The sequence below is a fragment of the Leguminivora glycinivorella genome, chromosome 22 (assembly GCF_023078275.1).
Source record: "Leguminivora glycinivorella isolate SPB_JAAS2020 chromosome 22, LegGlyc_1.1, whole genome shotgun sequence".
Lineage (NCBI taxonomy): Eukaryota > Metazoa > Arthropoda > Insecta > Lepidoptera > Tortricidae > Leguminivora > Leguminivora glycinivorella.
Genome location: NC_062992.1, coordinates 3,862,153 through 3,880,333, shown reverse-complemented (window position 1 = coordinate 3,880,333; position 18,181 = coordinate 3,862,153). Strand labels below are relative to the sequence as shown.

At 40.8% G+C, this 18,181-nt stretch overlaps 2 protein-coding genes across 3 annotated transcripts in view; both read left to right on the top strand.

Moving 5' to 3' along the window:
- Positions 1 to 18,181, top strand: part of LOC125237702 (nucleolar protein 4) — a 297,005-nt gene that overhangs the window by 48,102 nt on the left and 230,722 nt on the right. The gene's annotated exons all lie outside the window — the stretch shown is intronic.
- LOC125237703 lies at positions 9,816 to 11,878 on the top strand. Its single transcript, XM_048144861.1, has 2 exons — positions 9,816 to 10,404; positions 10,497 to 11,878. The coding sequence occupies exons 1-2, from the start codon at positions 10,063 to 10,065 to the stop codon at positions 11,190 to 11,192; spliced, it is 1,038 nt and encodes a 345-aa protein (XP_048000818.1). The 5' UTR covers positions 9,816 to 10,062; the 3' UTR covers positions 11,193 to 11,878.

Sequence of the window (18,181 nt, the reverse complement as noted above, 5' to 3'; positions counted from 1 at the left end):
ATAGGGTATTAGGGTTGAAACAACTGAAGGATCTTCGACCGGTAAACTTGATGAAAATGCACAGCAGATGCCTTATCGGGCGTAAAAGACCTTGTATTCGTCCTCGATACCCCAGTCTATCCAGGTATCCAGTTAATCCCGCATAATATGTTCATTTCGTGTAGCATATCTTTAGCTCCATTTTTAACCCCCGACGCAAAAACGATAAGTTTGACGTGTCTGTCTGTTTGTCTGTCTGTCTGTCTGTCTGTGGCATTGTAGCTCCCGAACGGATGAACCGATTTAGATTAAGTTTTTTTTTGTCTGAAAGCTGAGTTAGTCGGGAGTGTTCTTAGCCAAGTTTCATAAAAATCGGTCCGCTATGTCGCGGTCGGGGGTTTTTTCAAAATATTAATTTTATGGTTAGGTTATTACGTCCTAGCTTTGCCATGTTGCAACTTCTTTATACTTGTCCAACGTCGCAATCGCTTACGCTTAGTTAGCGTATCGTAGGCAATTCGTAGATCTCCCTATCGCTCTTCTGTAGTGACGCGACAGAGACAGACTGCGTTTCGTTTGCCACCTAGCGTCAACGATTGTCACTTCTCGGCTGTGCATCATTATTAATATAGATGTCAAGCCAGTTCGTTGCGTCACTCCTCGTGACTCTATCTACGACTACAGTCGTCGCAAAATCGACTCTATCCCGTCATATTCACGACTAAAACAGCTCTGGATATAAATGTGAAGTAGCCTACTTTGCTCTCGCCGACGACAGCTTATCCTTCGGAATATAAGCTCTATTTAATCGTAATAAAGTTGGGTGGAGTGATAAAGTTAAGTTTGATTTTGGTTGATGGATAAATATCGGTTTATAGCATAGACATAGTAGTATATCGTCACTACTTTGAAAAAATCTCGTATCTCACGCTGCTCCTCAAAGTTAAAACGCAGTAAGTCTATATGCATTCCATACATATTACTTACTACAATTTTCTTTTCATTTTCATTGAGGAAAGGTTTTAAGCAAGGGCAAATATCAGTTGACCGAAGAGGCTAAAACTGATTTTGACCTTAGTCTCAGTACATTCTTCTTAAAAATAAAATAGTAGGTACATTGTGGGACATGGGGCGGAAGTTGAATATTGCTAACGAGAGTGTTAAATCGCGACGGCTTGCCGTTTGTAATTATTAAGCATAAGTACATTTAGAATAACATAACCACAAAATTAAAATTTTGAAAAAAATCCCTATACAGTGGACCGATTTTCATGAAACATGGCATAGTTTTTTTTTTGTTTGAAAGCTGAGTAAGTCGGGAGTGTTCTTAGCTATGTTTCGTGAAAATCGTTCCACTATGTCGGAGCTTTTTTTTTAAATTTTAATTTTGTGGTTAGGTTATTCTTCTATACCTCTCTGTCGGACGTCATTTCATCATTTCCTTCGTTTTAATCTCTCACGCAGTCCATCCACCTTTTCTAAATTCTAAAAAATAGAACTAAATAGAAGGTTGTAAAAATGAAATCTCGCATCGCACAGTCGGGCTTATTAAAGCGAGTCCCTGTCCTTGCCTACGGGGCTTTCTACGTCTCAAGGGCCCTTATGATTCACGTCTTATAAGGGGCTTTATTAGACATTCTTAAATGTCAAACTTCAGCTAATAGTACACTGAGAGAAAATACAACCAGTTTTCATGTTCGTTCAACAAGTTTTTTGGTTAAAATAGCGCCTACGTGCTCTTTGTTGGTTCAAACAACAAGCTACTTGTCATTTGAATCGGCAATATATTTGAATCAACAAGTCGATTTTATAAAAACAACCTGACACATATTGTTTTAAACATACGTTTGGCTGATTCAAACGGATAAACCGCAACAAGTCGAACTTGTTAAATTCACAATGCAAATTTCTCTCAGTGTAGTGAATTAAGTATTCCATTAATTGATGATGATGAAAGCGTCTCTGGAATCTGGAACTTTAGCAGTTTCATGCGTGGTAGGCAGAGGCACTTTAGACAGACCTACCCCCTTTTGGAAAACACAAAACAAAAAGCTTGTTCGTATGTAAATTCTGAAATAATTCATTCTCGAGAACGTTCTAATTTTTAACCCCCGACGCAAAAACGACGGGGTGTTATAAGTTTGACGTGTCTGTCTGTCTGTCTGTGTGTGTGTCTATCTGTGGCATCGTAGCTCCCGAACGGATGAACCGATTTAGATTTAGTTTTTTTTGTCTGAAAGCTGAGTTAGTCAGGAACTCAGGAGTGTTCTTAGCCATGCATGTCGCGGTCGGGGGATTTTTCAAAATTTTAATATTGTGGTTAGGTTATTCTATGGAGAATATTCTCATTGAGAGACATTTCTCATACAAATGGGAGAACGTTTTCGGGAAGGGCACACTCTTAAGTGCGTGTTCACATTATCCGATCCGATATCGGATGTAGAACCGATATCCTATATATTTATGACGCCATCTTTGATTTTTATCGGGTCGGATAAAGTGAAAATGCACTAAGTATAAGGGTCCTTCGGGCATGGAACCCCACATTACCCTCGGGCTCGCAGTTACACCTGTCAAAACAGAGACTGCGCTTCGGGCCGCGTGGGCCGCATGGAAATTGCAATTACCTCATGTGCAGCTCTTGCTTTTAAGTTTAAACCATTAAAGGACACTCAAAACATTCTTAAAAGTTTATTTCATTTATTTGTTGTAGTTGCAGGTTAAAATTCGGACCAAAAATTATCAGAAACAGAAGCTAAGCGACTGTAAAAATAAGCTGCCGAAGAAAATACGGACTAGGATAATCGCTTTCGGGAACAAATGCGAAAAGAAAATTAGCTGCAAGGCCTGCAAGGTATTAAAGCGTTTGGGAAGCCCATCTAACAAATCTGTAACCTAACCACAAAATTAAAATTTTGATAAAACCCCGCGCGACAGAGTACTTAGACCGATTTTCATGAAACATGGCTAAGAACACTCCCGACTAACTCAGCTTTCAGACAAAAAAAAAACTAAATCGAAATCGGTTTATCAGTTCGGGAGCTACGATGCCACAGACAGACACACATAAACAAACAGACAAACAAACAGACAGACAGACAGACACGTCAAACTTATAACACCCCGTCGTTTTTGCGTCGGGGGTTAAAAAAGCTCTGAATGCTCTCTTAATGTAGTAGGGCTTGCAATTATCCATTATCCGGCCAATTTTTTACCTGGATAATTCGAATACTTGGAATTTAAAGACAGACAAGATAAAACGGATATTTCGAATTTATTTTTATTTCATTTAATAAAGCGCCACCAACCACCATGTAGGGAATATTTATTTATTATTTAATTTTTTCTGAAAAAACATTTGGGGCCGGTTTTTCAATTACCAGATAAATGTATCTATCAGATAAAGTTATCACTATCCTTTTCATCACACGTATAAATGACAATGACAGCTAACATATATCTGACAGATATTATTTATCTGCCGATTGAAAAACCAGCCCTTAGAAAACTTTTCACATCACTATTCTGTCAAATGCCACCTATATGCCACAAGTTACCGATGCGTAGTCATAATTATTTTAGTAATAGTTGGACTTGCGGTTCGAACGCCATCTTAGCGGTATCGTGTCGTGAATAATTTCTCCTTATTTTGCTAATGTTATAGTGAGAAGCTGATGAAGAATTAGTCTCGAAACGCGTTTAGCCACTTTTTTGTCGTCAACGGCCGATAGTCCACGTGCCCTTGTAAAATCTAGCTATCAATTTACAAGTGCCGACTTCCGAACACTGTCGTATTTATCGTACCAAAATCAATAACAATTTGCTTATACTACCTTGACACTGGCAAAATAGTCCCAGCAATGGACTAAGGCCATTTAATTTTAAAAATTCAATTAGTAATAGTAATTACTTAATACTTGTAGGACATCACAACTATGTTGGTTGATCGTACGCGTTGAAGAGTTAACGCCATGTATCGGGACACTTGAGTGGCTTCGAGCTAATTACATTAAATTATGTTGCCGGAGCAACGAACGGGTTGAACTTGGAAAATGTTAGAAATGAATGTTTTTGGTATGGAGCCTAGAGTAATTTGCTACTTATTCATGAAAAAATAATTATTTACAATACAATACAATACAAATATTCTTTATTGTTCACCATTACTGTACTGTGTTACTGTTATTTACTTTTTTTTTTTTTTTTTTTTACTATATTTTATAACAATTTACCTTATTTTATGAAACCGACAAAAATAGTGAGTCACCAGAATTCAGATTTATTCTTAATTTTATTTTTTATGGTCTTGATACTTGCTAATGCTTTTTGCGTTAGCCATAAAGTTTTTTCTTGCACATTTGACAATTTCATGTCATTGTCACTTGGCCACGTGATGAAAAAGAAAAAAAAAGAAATATTATTTTATTTAAGATACAAATCTATAACACGATCATAACTCGATAAACATCATCACGGTTCGTTTTTTTTTAAACTTGTCATTTTTTCCTACAATAAGTACCTAAGAGTCGAAATTCAGTAGAACAAAGTAAATACGAGTGGACAGGTTGTCATCCCGCCGCGCTGTTCGCTCGGAGCGTGTTACGGTCGAGAGGGGGCAACCTTGTTTCACTTTTTTTTTAATGGATAGGGGGCAAACGAGCAGACAATCGAGTAGTGTTTTACTCGCCTTCGGCTTGTTTCATAAACCCATCACGCTTGTGTTGTTATATATGCTCTTAATTATGCACGGTCTCATAAACTACTACATATTACCTTTTTTTCGACGACCGCGGTCTTGCTCAGTCGGTTAGTCCTGCTAAGCCGCGGTCCTGGGTTCGATTCGAATCCCGGTAAGGGCATTTATTTGTGTGATAAGCACAGATATTTGTTCCTGAGTCATGAATGTTTTCATGTATGTATGTATTTGTCTATTTAAGTATGTATATCGTCGCTTAGCTAGTAGTATGAATTTTCTGAGATGAACTTTTCGGTTTTGCCCTAATCTGTTAAACAAAGGCCTTTGTTTCTATTATTCACCGCGGTTAGCTCCCGTTTCCACAGCACGTGCTAAAGTCTCAGTGTAGTTAAAAAGCAACTATCATGGTAGCAATAAGGTTAAAATTTATTAAACAGTTTGTAGTGTGCAGGTAATGATCCATTGAAATCGTACATTCAGCCTTGCATCAAATGAGGTAGTTCTAATTTTTTATACATATTGTTAACGATGACATAGTGATGTCAAATCCGAGTTTTCCACCTCGAAAGCCCACCGGGTCATTATTAAATACTTGAAAAACCATGACTTTTTTTGGTTCTTCTCATATTTCACCATCAAAAACTTTCTTAAGGGCTAAAGTCATTATGAACAATTTTAAGAATAATAAATTACCAACAAAATAATATAAAAAGTATCTTTGTGGCCCCAGTAGTTTCTGAGATACGCTTAGTTAAAGTTTTCACAATTTCATAAAAACACAGTGTATAGTCATATACTGAGGGTGAGTTAATGTTATTGTTCTTAAACTACTTAATAGGACACGGGCATGTCCTTAAACTACGACAACCAATGTTAGTAGGTCCCGCAAGGGGCCATTTGGTCTGCTACCACCCTCCCGCCGAAATCCAGGCACCGAATAGCCTTGCTGCGTTTCATCTATGTACAGTGCCAGTGCCTTTGGATGATGATTGGGTATCAGGTATGTTGCTTACAGCTAGTCATTTTGGATCCTAAAGTTTACCGGACCCAGTAGCTCACGCTGGAAGGTAGCGAGATCCGAGGCACGGTCTTGTCGGTCGCCGACCGCAGGAAGTTGGGGGCTAAAGCAGTAAGTGTAAACACCAGCGGCACTTCCTCTTATTGAAAGTGCACCTCACCAACGTGCATATAGTGCGATCTGTTTCTCCACCATCTTGAAATCGAAAAGCTTATCAAAACATCATCCTCCTGGCTCTTTAATGTATCCAAAGCGGTGAGTTGGTATTTAGCTGAGCCGTCCCGCAGGTGGCTGCAATACTACGTATATGATCGGAGTTGAGCTTTGTAGAGCATGGAGAGTGGATCGACATGGATTTCACCAGACAGTGGCCGGATCCCAGTGGAGCTGAGACCGAAACCGAGTGCCTTTTTGGATCAGTTGTTAGCAGAAGGTCACTTTCCTGGTTTCCGCTGTACGTCGGTAGACACAGGTATACGATCGCTTTCTCAGAGCCCAAGTAAATAATTATCCACAAAGCGGACCTCTCACCACCCCGGACCCGGTCACCTCAAAGAATCAGAGGCATTGTAGAAAATGCCGTCGCGGATGTACACACAGACCCCAGCATCTGCTCTGAACTTGTCCTCCAGTGAGTAGCCTGGGTAGTTGATGTACGCCGCGTCCGCTGGGTTTTTAATTTGCGTATTCGCCAAAAAGAATATGTGCGGCTTTTCGATTTCAGGATGGTGGAGAACCGGATCGATATAGTGCACGTTGGTGAGGTTCACTTTCAATGAGAGGAAGTGCCGTTGGTGTTTACACTTACTCGTATTCTTTTTCTTTTTCGTTTCATGTTGTTGAAGGGTACGGGGTGGGTGAAAACTGGTTGTCAAGGTGTTGCGTTTACTGCTTGGATCACTTGAACTAATCAGGACAATGAGGAGCTCACTTAGAGATTGCCTCCTCCTCCCATCCAGTCGCCATATCTGGCACGGTGGAGCTATTCGCGGATTTTTCACTAGGTGGCGGGGCAGCCTTTTGCATGTGGCTGCCGTACAACTGGACCTCAACTTCCTGCGGTCGGCCACCGAAAAGACCGTGCCTCGGATCTCACTACCTTCCAGCGTGAGCTACGAGGTCCGGAAAACTTTAGGATCCAAAATGACTAGCTGTAAGCAACATAACTGATACCCAATCATCGTCCAAAGGCACTGGCAGTCTGGCACTGTACATAGATGAAACGCAGCAAGGCTGTTTGGTGCCTGGATTTCGGCGGGAGGGTGGTAGCAGACCAGATGGCCCCTTGCGGGACCTACTAACATTGGTTGTCGTAGTTTAAGGACATGCCCGTGTCCTATTAAGTAGTTTAAGGACATAACATTAACTCACCCTCCAGTATATGACTATACATTGTGTTTTTATCAAATTGTGAAAACTTTAACTAAGCGTGTCTCAGAAACTACTGGAGCCACAAAGATCCTTTTTATATTATTTTATTGGTAATTTATTATTCTTAAAATTGTTCATAATGACTTTAGCCCTTAAGAAAGTTTTTGATGGTGAAATATGAGAAAAACCAAAAAAAGTCATGGTTTTTCAAGTATTTAATAATGACCCGGTGGGCTTTCGAGGTGGAAAACTCGGATTTGACATCACTATTTCATCCTTAACAATATGTATAAAAAATTAGAACTACCTCATTTGATGCAAACCAACCCCCCCTGAAACATACGATTTCAATGGATCATAACTTTTTTTGAAGATGACAAAACGTGTTATCTCCGAAAGGGCTTTTTCTGGATTGGAACCTTATTGCTATCATGATAGTTGCTTTTTAACTACACTGAGACTATAGCACGTGCCGTTTAAACGGGAGCTAACCGCCGCGAATAATAGAAACAAAGGCCTTTGTTTAACAGATTAGGGCAAAAGCGAAAAGTTCATCTCAGAAAATTCATACTATATAAGTTTTACTTGTTTGGGGCTGATCTGTGCATGTAAGGTGTCCCCAATATTTATTTATTTATTTATTGTTTAGGCCAGGTTCAAAATAGTTGCCGTATGCTTCTTTGCCACCGACGTACTATAAAAAAATTGTAAGTAGTAAAAGGGGTAAAATAATTCTAATTAATCGCGGTCGACCTATTAGTGACTTTAAATATTGACCTCCACAAAATATCGCAATTCAAATGATTATATTGTTATTAAATGTAAGGAATTAGTGGAAGACGTACATATAAGGAATTAAGGAATGTTCACTTAAAAGATATAATATCAAATTTAAATTGCACGTAAAATTTTTAAAGAGTTGTTTAATGAGTTCAAAACCGAACACGGTCCCATCCATAAACACGCTCGAGATGTTATCCACACCCCAACTAATGTTCCCTGGAACCAAAGACATATGTAACTCCGTATAGACGGATAAAGTCTAAGAAAAAACGTACCTCAAAGCCATAGAGATAAAGGTACGGTAGTCTAGATGGCGTTACGCCTTTGGGGAACGCTTGGCTAGATGGTTCTAATATTAATATTTGACATTTTAACTCATATCAAGCTAACAATATGGGCCAAATTGTCAAAACTGAGGTTCAAAAGTTAGAAGCTTGTGTCGAGAGATGGCAGTCTATGCACTGTGATTACACATTTTAATTTGACAGTAACTCTCTATAATACTCGATCCTCTTTGCCTGGAACTCACCTATAATCATATATCATCTCATTACGATACGCTATCAGTGCTAAATGTTCCCCATTTAAGGTTTGCAAAAAGCCCGTTTGGTAAATTGGCGCATACATTATCCGCAAGATACGGCATAATGTGTGTGCAGACATTTTGCACAAACGCTCACGATAATATCTGAACCATGGCTATCTATCTCTATCGTTGCGTATTGGCGCGACCGAGCTAGACTGCATTTCTGTCGGCTTCTGGCGTCGACTATTGCCATTCAACTACGCCGGCAGACGGTTCGGCGTTGAAATGGCTTGTCGCCTATCGCCTGTCGCCCTTCGACTCTGCCCGATGGGTCGCCGCCACCCGGCGTTTCGAGTATCACGACCGTGCGGTTCAGCTATAATTTTGCGTTCGAATTTTAAATGCGTTCTAAATTTATTTTTGCGAAAAATCTGTTGTGTGGTTTTGTGTGTGGAAGACGAACTTAGGTTGATTATTTGATTGAAAGAAGGGTTTGACAGTTGACACTAAAGTTATGCATTGATAGGTAACTAAGGCCCACTTGCATCACCAACCACTTAACTCACGCCGTGTCTTGCGTGGGCGACGGTCGCGCGACCGGCGCGCGACCGTCGCGCGACCGTCGCCGTCGCGTCTCATACTTCCATATCGATAAGGTTTGATTTCGTATGCGTCGCATCGGTCGCGCGACCGTCGCCCACGCAAGCCACGGCGTCAGGGTTAGTGTGGGCTGTCATATTATTATGTCAAATTCCATATAAAATGGTGGGTTAGCCCTCCATTTTCGTTGGTGCAAGTGGCCCTAAATGGTTATCCTGTCTTATGTAACTTATGTTTATACAGTAATTACAGTATGTGCTTGGGATTCTTGGGAATCTATTGTTTGTTTTAGATGACAAAGAAAAATTGTTCAAGGATCAAATTCGACAGACGAGAGAATAATGCTCCAAAGACCATCAACTGTACCTCCATAAATATCAGATTTATATAATTTCGACAGAACAGACCGCTCTTTAGATGTGCCTTGATGAGTAGGTAGGTACGCTAAGCACGCGTGACGCGCGCGTTTGGACGCCTAGACTGCACGCTTGGCTCGCTTGTGTTTACAAAGGAGTCAATGATGACGGTACTAACCACCATTTTTAGTGCCCGTAAGCCTCGTACGGTGTCAACACAAGCAAATCGATTCACCTCTGATTGACTTCAAATGATCAACACGGGAAGCATGGTCGCGCGATAAATGATAAAACATCTGGCCGTCCCTATCGCACTTACTAATAGTGCGATAGGGACGGCCTGATATTTTATCGTCTATCGCGCGACCATGCTTCCCGTGCAGATATCGGTGTCGGCCGACCCGGCCCGGTGTTCGCGACCCCACGCCGCCGTGTGTCGCGCGCTGGCCGGCCGCCGGCCACAAATCTTCCGTTTCACTCCGGCCCAGCCTCCGCGCGGAGAGGAGGGAAACAGCACGCTTCAAAGCACGCGGCTGCGTGATACCGGCTACTCCCGAAATAGGCTGCCCCTCCCGCGCCCCGCGCCCGGCCCATCGCCCATCCATCGACGTGCTTTTAGTATGCTGCGCGCATGCGAACCGCCCGCACCCTCTGCGCTCCTAGTCATCATAAACCATAACGCGAATCATAAAACCCACAAAAACTGACCACGCGACAATAACATGCAATAAAAATGGTAGCCATGCTAGCCAATCCCAAATGGAGCGAGGACTTGACGATTCAAATGATCATAGAGTACGAAAAACGCGAATATCTATGGAACCCCGTATCGGAACATTACAAGAATAAGAAGATACGCGAGCAAGGTTACGTGGAGATTATTAACGAGTTGAACTTGGTGGATGTCACTGTAAAAGAATTGAAGAATAAGATAAAAAATATCCGGTCGTCGTACAGTGTGGAGCTGAAGAAAATTCGCGCGGCGCGGAAGGCCGGCGCGCATGCGTACCGGCCCAGCGTCACGTGGTTCGAGCACGCAGACAGGTTTCTGCGGGCGATCGTCACTCCGAGTTCCGTAAGACTATTTTTGTTTATTTACATTGTATTTGTCTACACATGCGCTCTGCCGCGAACAGCTGATTCGAGGTTATGTTTTTTTTGCGGCAGGTGGATACGAGTTTGCTAGAGATACCGGCGAGCGACGACAGCGACGCCGTGCAAGATTTAAGCGAGCGGAAATCTCCGGAGAAAAAGAGTCCTCGTAAAAGGCGCAGCTCGACGCGTTCGTCGACGCCGTACGTGCTGAACACGCCGTCGCCGCGGCCCGGGACACCGTTCGGGCTGAGCCAGCCCGCCGCGCCGTTCGGCATCCTCCCGCCTGCCTCCTCCTCGTTCCTCAACCCTCCCGTGGGGATCGCGACGCCGCTCATTACGTCCCTCGCCACCATCTACCCGGTGCCCGCTAAACAAAAGAAAGGCAATTACGACGATCGGAGCGACGACGGCCCTCAGGATTTAAGTCAGCACTCTGAAAACGGAAACGAGAATGAGTTCGAAATGTTCGGGAAACTGATAGCGAGCCAACTGCGGAAGTTGCCACTCAGTTTGGCGTTGGAAACGCAGCTCAAGATACAAACTTTGGTGAACGCGGCGAGAATTCAGGCTGTTTATCAGCAATACAACTACCCCGGGCCGTCGCAGGAAGCGCTCTCCGTGCAGGCGTTGTCCAATGGGATTCTGGCTAGCATGGCTACTCAAAGCTCTTATGCCTCACGTGTTATGGGTTTGAGGAATGATTCTCCGGAAGATATGAGCCGCGATATGAGGACCGAAAATTCTTTGGGGTCGGAGGTAGATGATTAAGTCCGTGTTTTTCCGGATGCGGAACAAATAGATATGTCGCATCCTTTAAGGATTTGCAGGGAATCTCGGTAATTAAAGGGTTTAGAGGATTATAAAGTCCACAATTGCTCATAGGGTACCTAATCTCAATGTTCGATTAGACACAATAATTAATGTGATAGATGTTTTAGATACAAACACTACAGATCTGGTTAGTACAAAGAAAGCCCATGTTGATACTCAGCATACTTAAGATGGAACTAGTCAAGTATTTGGATGTTTTCGATGTTGTGATCTCGTTGTTTCGGCTGTGTTGATTTTATTTTATTTTAGAAATTCTAAACTTTTACAAAAACTTTACTAGATTATTTTGGTCAGATGAACTTGTATCGGAAAATGATGGAGTAGATTTTTTTTATGGACTTTGCTCATCTCAACGATGTCAAATTCGATTTGAAGGAAAAATAATATATTTCCCCATTACGAATTTATTTTGTGTGATAGCTGCATTTAATAGTGATACTATTATTATTGTGATTATAAATGTAAATGCATGTCGTTATTGAATAAGAAATAAATACCTCAAATAGACAGTATAGAGAATAGACTTGGAAACTTGGAGTATATTTTATCTGTTGTTCGATGTGCCACGATTAGATTATAAACAGAATGTGATTTATTGAAAATAAAATGTTTTATAAATGTCACTTTTAGTTTCAATTTAATATTTAAATGTAAATATTACATAGGTACCTATTTTTAAATTAAATGAAAAATGGAATAAGTTTTTTTGCAAAAATTACATTTTTGGAACAAGCTTTTATCGCCGACTGTACCTTTCTTTCAACACCTTTGCGTTTCTAAAAACCCCTTACTCGATGGGGATACGACGTTTCATAATAGAGTTCCTATGACCACCTTTCTGCTCCATCATCATCAGATCAGCTCCATGATACCATAATATTGCATTGTCACGTGATTTGACATATGTGTGCAAAATTTCAGATCAATCAGAAACCGGGAAGTGGGTCAAATTTAGCTTCTACGTTTTGACCCAAACTAACCTAACAAGGCAAGTGAAATAAAAGCTTGTAAAAATTCACACCTCCGGTACTCGATTCGAGCCAGCGACCTTTTGAGATTGACACAAAATAGTCAAGATACTTGGTTGACGACTTGGTGATTTCTAGGATGAAAGGGGGCGAACTGACAGCGCCAGGTGAAAATTACAAATGCTTCAAATAGGGGCCTGGGTCCCTAGAAACGGACACAATCGCTTACCTATGCTTATATGCTTATCGTGCTCTCTCTATTAGCTCGTTCCGTATTGGCGCGATAGAAAGAGCGATAACGATAGATCAAGAGCCCAGGCCCGCCAGACCTTCCTCAAATTCTCAAGGATGAAACTTTGGGACAATGTAGAGTTCACATCGGCGTTTAATGTGTGCATATTTTCTAGTTCGGCCCATCGGCCAATTTTTTGCTATCAAGTGATGAAGGTGAAAAAAAAAAGTGCTTACTTTCCTTAAATTCTCAAGGCTGATTTTTATATATGTGTTAGAGCACGTTGTTAGAAATAGGTTATCATCAATGCCAGACCGTTTCCGCCGGCCATAACTTTTACCAGACGCGACAAAGTTGGCAAAAAACGACTCTAACTTACCTCATTTTCTCAAGCCTGATTTTGATATATGATACGCAGGGACCTATAACTAGACCGTTTGTAAGCAGCCAGACCAATCGGATGGACCCAACCATCCGCCAGACCGACTTAAAGTTTCGATATGAGCATTAGTAGAATTGAAATATTCCGGGTCTATAAAAGCTAAAAACTTGAATTTTTTACATCAAGCTACGTGTATATTGTATACTTGACGTAATAAGCGACTTTCATAAATTTTACTTCTAAGGAAATAAAAAAATGAAAGTTTATTTGTGGTGCAAGATTAATTTTAAGCTATGGATTTTATTTACACTGCGTAAGTACATGTTTATTTTATTATAAATAAAACTTTTACCAGACGCGACAAAGTTGGCAAAAAACGACTCTAACTTACCTCATTTTCTCAAGCCTGATTTTGGTATATGATACGCAGGGACCTGTAACTAGACCATTTGTAAGCAGCCAGACCAATCGGATGGACCCAACCATCCGCCAGACCGACTTAAAGTTTCGATATGAGCATTAGTAGAATTGAAATATTCCGGGTCTATAAAAGCTAAAAATGCTTAAATAACTTTTGTAGTATGCGAGGGATTTGACATTATATGCAAATAGTGTGAGGTCCCTCGCCCACAAATTAAAAAGGATCGATCTTAAAACTAATTTTTAACCACCTTGTTCGACGACCGAAAAAAAAGTTTAATTTACTTTTCTTCTTTAAATTTATAATAAAATACACATGTACTTACGCAGTGTAAATAAAATTCATAGCTTAAAATTAATCTTGCACCACATATAAACTTTCATTTTTTTATTTCCTTAGAAGTAAAATTTTTGAAAGTCGCTTATTACGTCAAGTATACAATATACACGTAGCTTAATGTAGAAAATTCAAGATGTTAGCTTTTATAGACCCGGAATATTTCAATTCTACTAATGCTCATATCGAAACTTTAAGTCGGTCTGGCGGATGGTTGGGTCCATCCCATTGGTCTGGCTGCTTACAAACGGTCTGGTTACAGGTCCCTGCGTATCATATACCAAAATCAGGCTTGAGAAAATGAGGTAAGTTAGAGTCGTTTTTTGCCAACTTTGTCGCGTCTGGTAAAAGTTATATTTATAATAAAATACATGTGTATTACTTACGCAGTGTAAATAAAATTCATAGCTTAAAATTAATTTTGCACCACATATAAACTTTAATTTTTTTATTTCCTTAGAAGTAAAATTTTTGAAAGTCGCTTATTACGTCAAGTATACAATATACACGTAGCTTAATGTAGAAAATTCAAGTTTTTAGCTTTTATAGACCCGGAATATTTCAATTCTACTAATGCTCATATCGAAACTTTAAGTCGGTCTGGCGGATGGTTGGGTCCATCCGATTGGTCTGGCTGCTTACAAACGGTCTAGTTACAGGTCCCTGCGTATCATATATCAAAATCAGGCTTGAGAAAATGAGGTAAGTTAGAGTCGTTTTTTGCCAACTTTGTCGCGTCTGGTAAAAGTTATGGCCGGCGGAAACGGTCTGGCATTGATGATAACCAATTTCTAACAACGTGCTCTAACACATATATAAAAATCAGCCTTGAGAATTTAAGGAAAGTAAGCACTTTTTTTTTTCACCTTCATCACTTGATAGCAAAAAATTGGCCGATGGGCCGAACTAGAAAATATGCACACATTAACCGCCGATATGAACTCTATATTGTCCCAAAGTTTCATCTTTGAGAATTTGAGGAAGGTCTGGCGGGCCTGGGCTCTGGGTCTATTAGCGTAAGTGATTATGACGTTGGCTAGGTATCCTGGAAATTAGTTCACTGTGGTGTGGTGAAATGAATAATAGGCCCACATCTATACTTTGAGTATTTTAGTTTCACAGCCAATGCGGGACATCTGGCAACTTTATAGGTGAGATGTCACCTGTAATGTTAAGTCCCGGTATTTAACAGTCTATATTACTTTCCGATTAACCGGAGGTGTATTTATATTGTTTTGTATGAGAATTTCATTTGTTATTAGTCAGCATACGTACCACCTGGAGAAGCACAGTGGAAAAAGAGGCGGCATCAGTTGGCCTCGGCTGGGCGGAGCTGGAGGAGGCCGCGCTGGACCGCGAAGAACGGAAATCCCTTCTGAGAGCCCTACCCCTGATGAGGGATAACAGGATATCATCATCATCATTAGTCAGCATTCCTTTTATTCTGAATAAGTAAAATCATCATAATGTTTTGGTGTTGTTTACATCTCCATTGACTCTTTGCTGGGACGTCAGTCTTCCCTGATCACTGATCACTGTCAGTGCAACCAGGCCGAGCGTCGGAAAATAGGTAAAATAATATTATTTTATCGCATTAGACCCATAACGTGACATAAAAAAAAATGATTCCTCATTTGGCCGTAGTTCACGTACAAGTTTCTAATAGGTAACTTTAAACGAGCAATTTTTGTACCGACGATCTCGGAATCAGCACTAACGATTTCTCTGAAATGTATTATGTGGGGGTGATCGATCTATAGCTTAGTCTTAGATCTCGTGAAACGCGAATTTTCGAGTTTTCGAACTCCGACAAGATCGACTGACAAGATCCCGTTTGCGAGATTCAAAAATCGCCCCCCTGGTCTGTAAATTTTGTCAATGGGAATCTGGGAAATAGGAACGGAAAATGGTGGCTAAACATTTTATAATCCATTTTTTCTTCCTATCACTCTTCGTCGACGTTTAAAACATAGCTTTAAGCCCTCAGGGCCCGGACGTCTGAAATTAATAGGCGCCATATTTTTTAACACGCACCTGTGCTCAACACCAGTAGGTAATTTCAAAATTCAGCCCTTTATTCCTTCTCGCCTGATTTTGTGCATTAGATTACATCAGTGGTGGGCTGGTGGGCAAATATTTTCTATTGGGGGTCAACATTTGAAGGAATTTTAGAGGAGGTGTAGCCGAAGGCGGGCCAGGGTATGTAGCCGAATGGCACAAACGCTCACGAAACGAAACGCTAGTAGATATCTATCTCTATCGCTCTTGCGTATTGGCGTGACAGAGCCAGACTACCTTTCGTGGCGTTTCGGTCGCAGAAATGCCATTCGTCTACGGGGCCTGATTTACATCAAAAATGCATTTTTACTACAGTGCTGGCCATATCATACACTATCTTGAAGGACCGATGGCAGACCCGATTCAATCCTCTCGGGGACCAAGGGCCGTACCACATCTCGGACACTGGCTATCAAATATATGAAAGAGGCGCGTTCCTTGCACACAGTCTAAGCTCGTGTAGGCTCGCGTACTATGCTTGTATGAGTGAAATATGACACGCCGATTGTTCGCGTTTTTGACAGGCGATAACTGTGAGGTAACCGAGAGGGGGTGGGCGGCACTTTCAGCGGGGAGCGGGAGTGGCCATACTGTACGATAGTACTCTTTATTATACTGTGGCCGTACTCTGCTGCTATCGTTTTAGGACAGGAAAGCGCCGGAAGAAAATGTTAGATTGACGAAACCCTACACGTAGAACTCAATATTTGGAAATTGGTTACTGGAATCTGTGAGTGACATTTGTAATAAATACAATACATTTTCATGGAGCGTGTGGTATCTTAAATAAACATGTCTTTTAGTACCCTTTTTTACTTTGACTAGAGATTGCCAAGTTTTCTGTAGGGAAACCAAAGATAAATTAAATTATTTTACCTTTTGCTTCTATATATTACCTTAGGTTTATTCATTAGTATTATTACAGCTATTCCCTTTATAATTTCCACTCACTGAATACGCTTCCGCCATTTGGAGAAATGGTGCGCGAAACCAGAATCGTCACGAGCCGTTTTGTTTTATTGTTATACGCATTTTCTTAACGTTCATGATGTCCTGGTACTCGTAATAGAAGTACCTATACAGAGTGATCCCAAAAATTTGGATGATTTTGAGAGAAATATCAATCGGATAGGAATAGGAAAAACAACTGGTTTTTTCGAGCAAGGCATTGTCTTAATAAGTATCTGGCAATGGCATACTTAACACAGGCTTGCATATTAGGGAGAGCATTATTTCCACTTCTCTATCCTCATGAATCCGGGATCCTGAATCCCTTTAAAAAGTATTTTTCTACTTGTCGACTGTAATCTGTCAATTAGGACACCACAGACTAAACTATAAGTGATAACTTTTCAGTGTTGGATACTCTATGGCAGTTCCGACTCAATTATAATAAGCTCATTATAGTTGACTTTACTTAACTGTAATAATTTCAAAAATAGAACTTCATACAATTTCTAATACTAATTTGCGATACCTGGCAAATTTTCCTGCATCTGAAACACATTTTTTTTATCTGTCGCGTTATCGGCCAATGAGACGGTTATTACAAACAATTGGTTGCTAGGTAATTCGATGTTGATGTTGATACAACGGTGAACGACTCTATTAACATTAATTTTAACATTTTTAACTTGCATGAATGATGATATTTCCGTCCATTGATGATGAAGATGATGACTCGTAGATTTAGTAGCGACTCGGTTTCGTGCTGTGAGGTTGATCAATGACAACAGGTACAGCAGCCGAAAGGTTTAGTACTCGTTTAGCGCCACCCAGGGGATACGTGCAGGGTAATAGTGGCAATTCCTGCGGACGCGAGTAACATCATCCCCCGTACTCTCGTACCGTACTATTAGGCCACTCAGCAAGCTTCGTGGCCTAAACATGGTACTCGACTGAAAAGCTTTGTATTATATCACGATTGTATAAAATACTATTGAGTTACGAACTACAATGCCAATGAAGAAAGTTCCAAATTCAACACTGCAAAAATGGGTCTTAGAAGGCTACGCAAAGTTTGTTTTGGCTTGCAACTGAACATAACCTAACCACAAAATTAAAATTTTGAAAAAACCCCCGACCGCGACCTAGTGGACCGATTTTCATGAAACATGGCTAAGAACACTCCCGACTAACACAGCTTTCAAATAAAAAAAACTAAATCGAAATCGGTTCATCCGTTCGGGAGCTACGATGCCACAGACAGACACACACACAGACAGACAAACAGACAGACAGACAGACAGACAGACAGACAGACAGACAGACAGACAGACAGACAGACGGACAGACAGACAGACAGACACGTCAAACTTATAACACCCCTTCGTTTTTGCGTCGGGGGTTAAAAAGGAGCAAAAACCGAATTGCCGAAACAAGAAGTAATTTTACTCACTTTTCCTTTAACTTAACTAAAGACATGTTTTCCATTTCAAAATCATGTTCGACTCGAATTAATCGGGCGAACACAATGATAAACAAGAAGGAACGTCTCCCCAATCTTTCCTCGCCCGTATAGACTGTCTT

What these genes read in the sequence shown, in the direction of transcription:
- LOC125237703 (XM_048144861.1), top strand. Translation starts at nt 10,063, where the DNA reads ATGGTAGCCATGCTAGCCAATCCCAAATGGAGCGAGGACTTGACGATT. An exon ending in CGATCGTCACTCCGAGTTCC is followed by an intron (nt 10,405 to 10,496) that starts GTAAGACTATTT and finishes TTTTTGCGGCAG; the next exon opens with GTGGATACGAGTTTGCTAGA.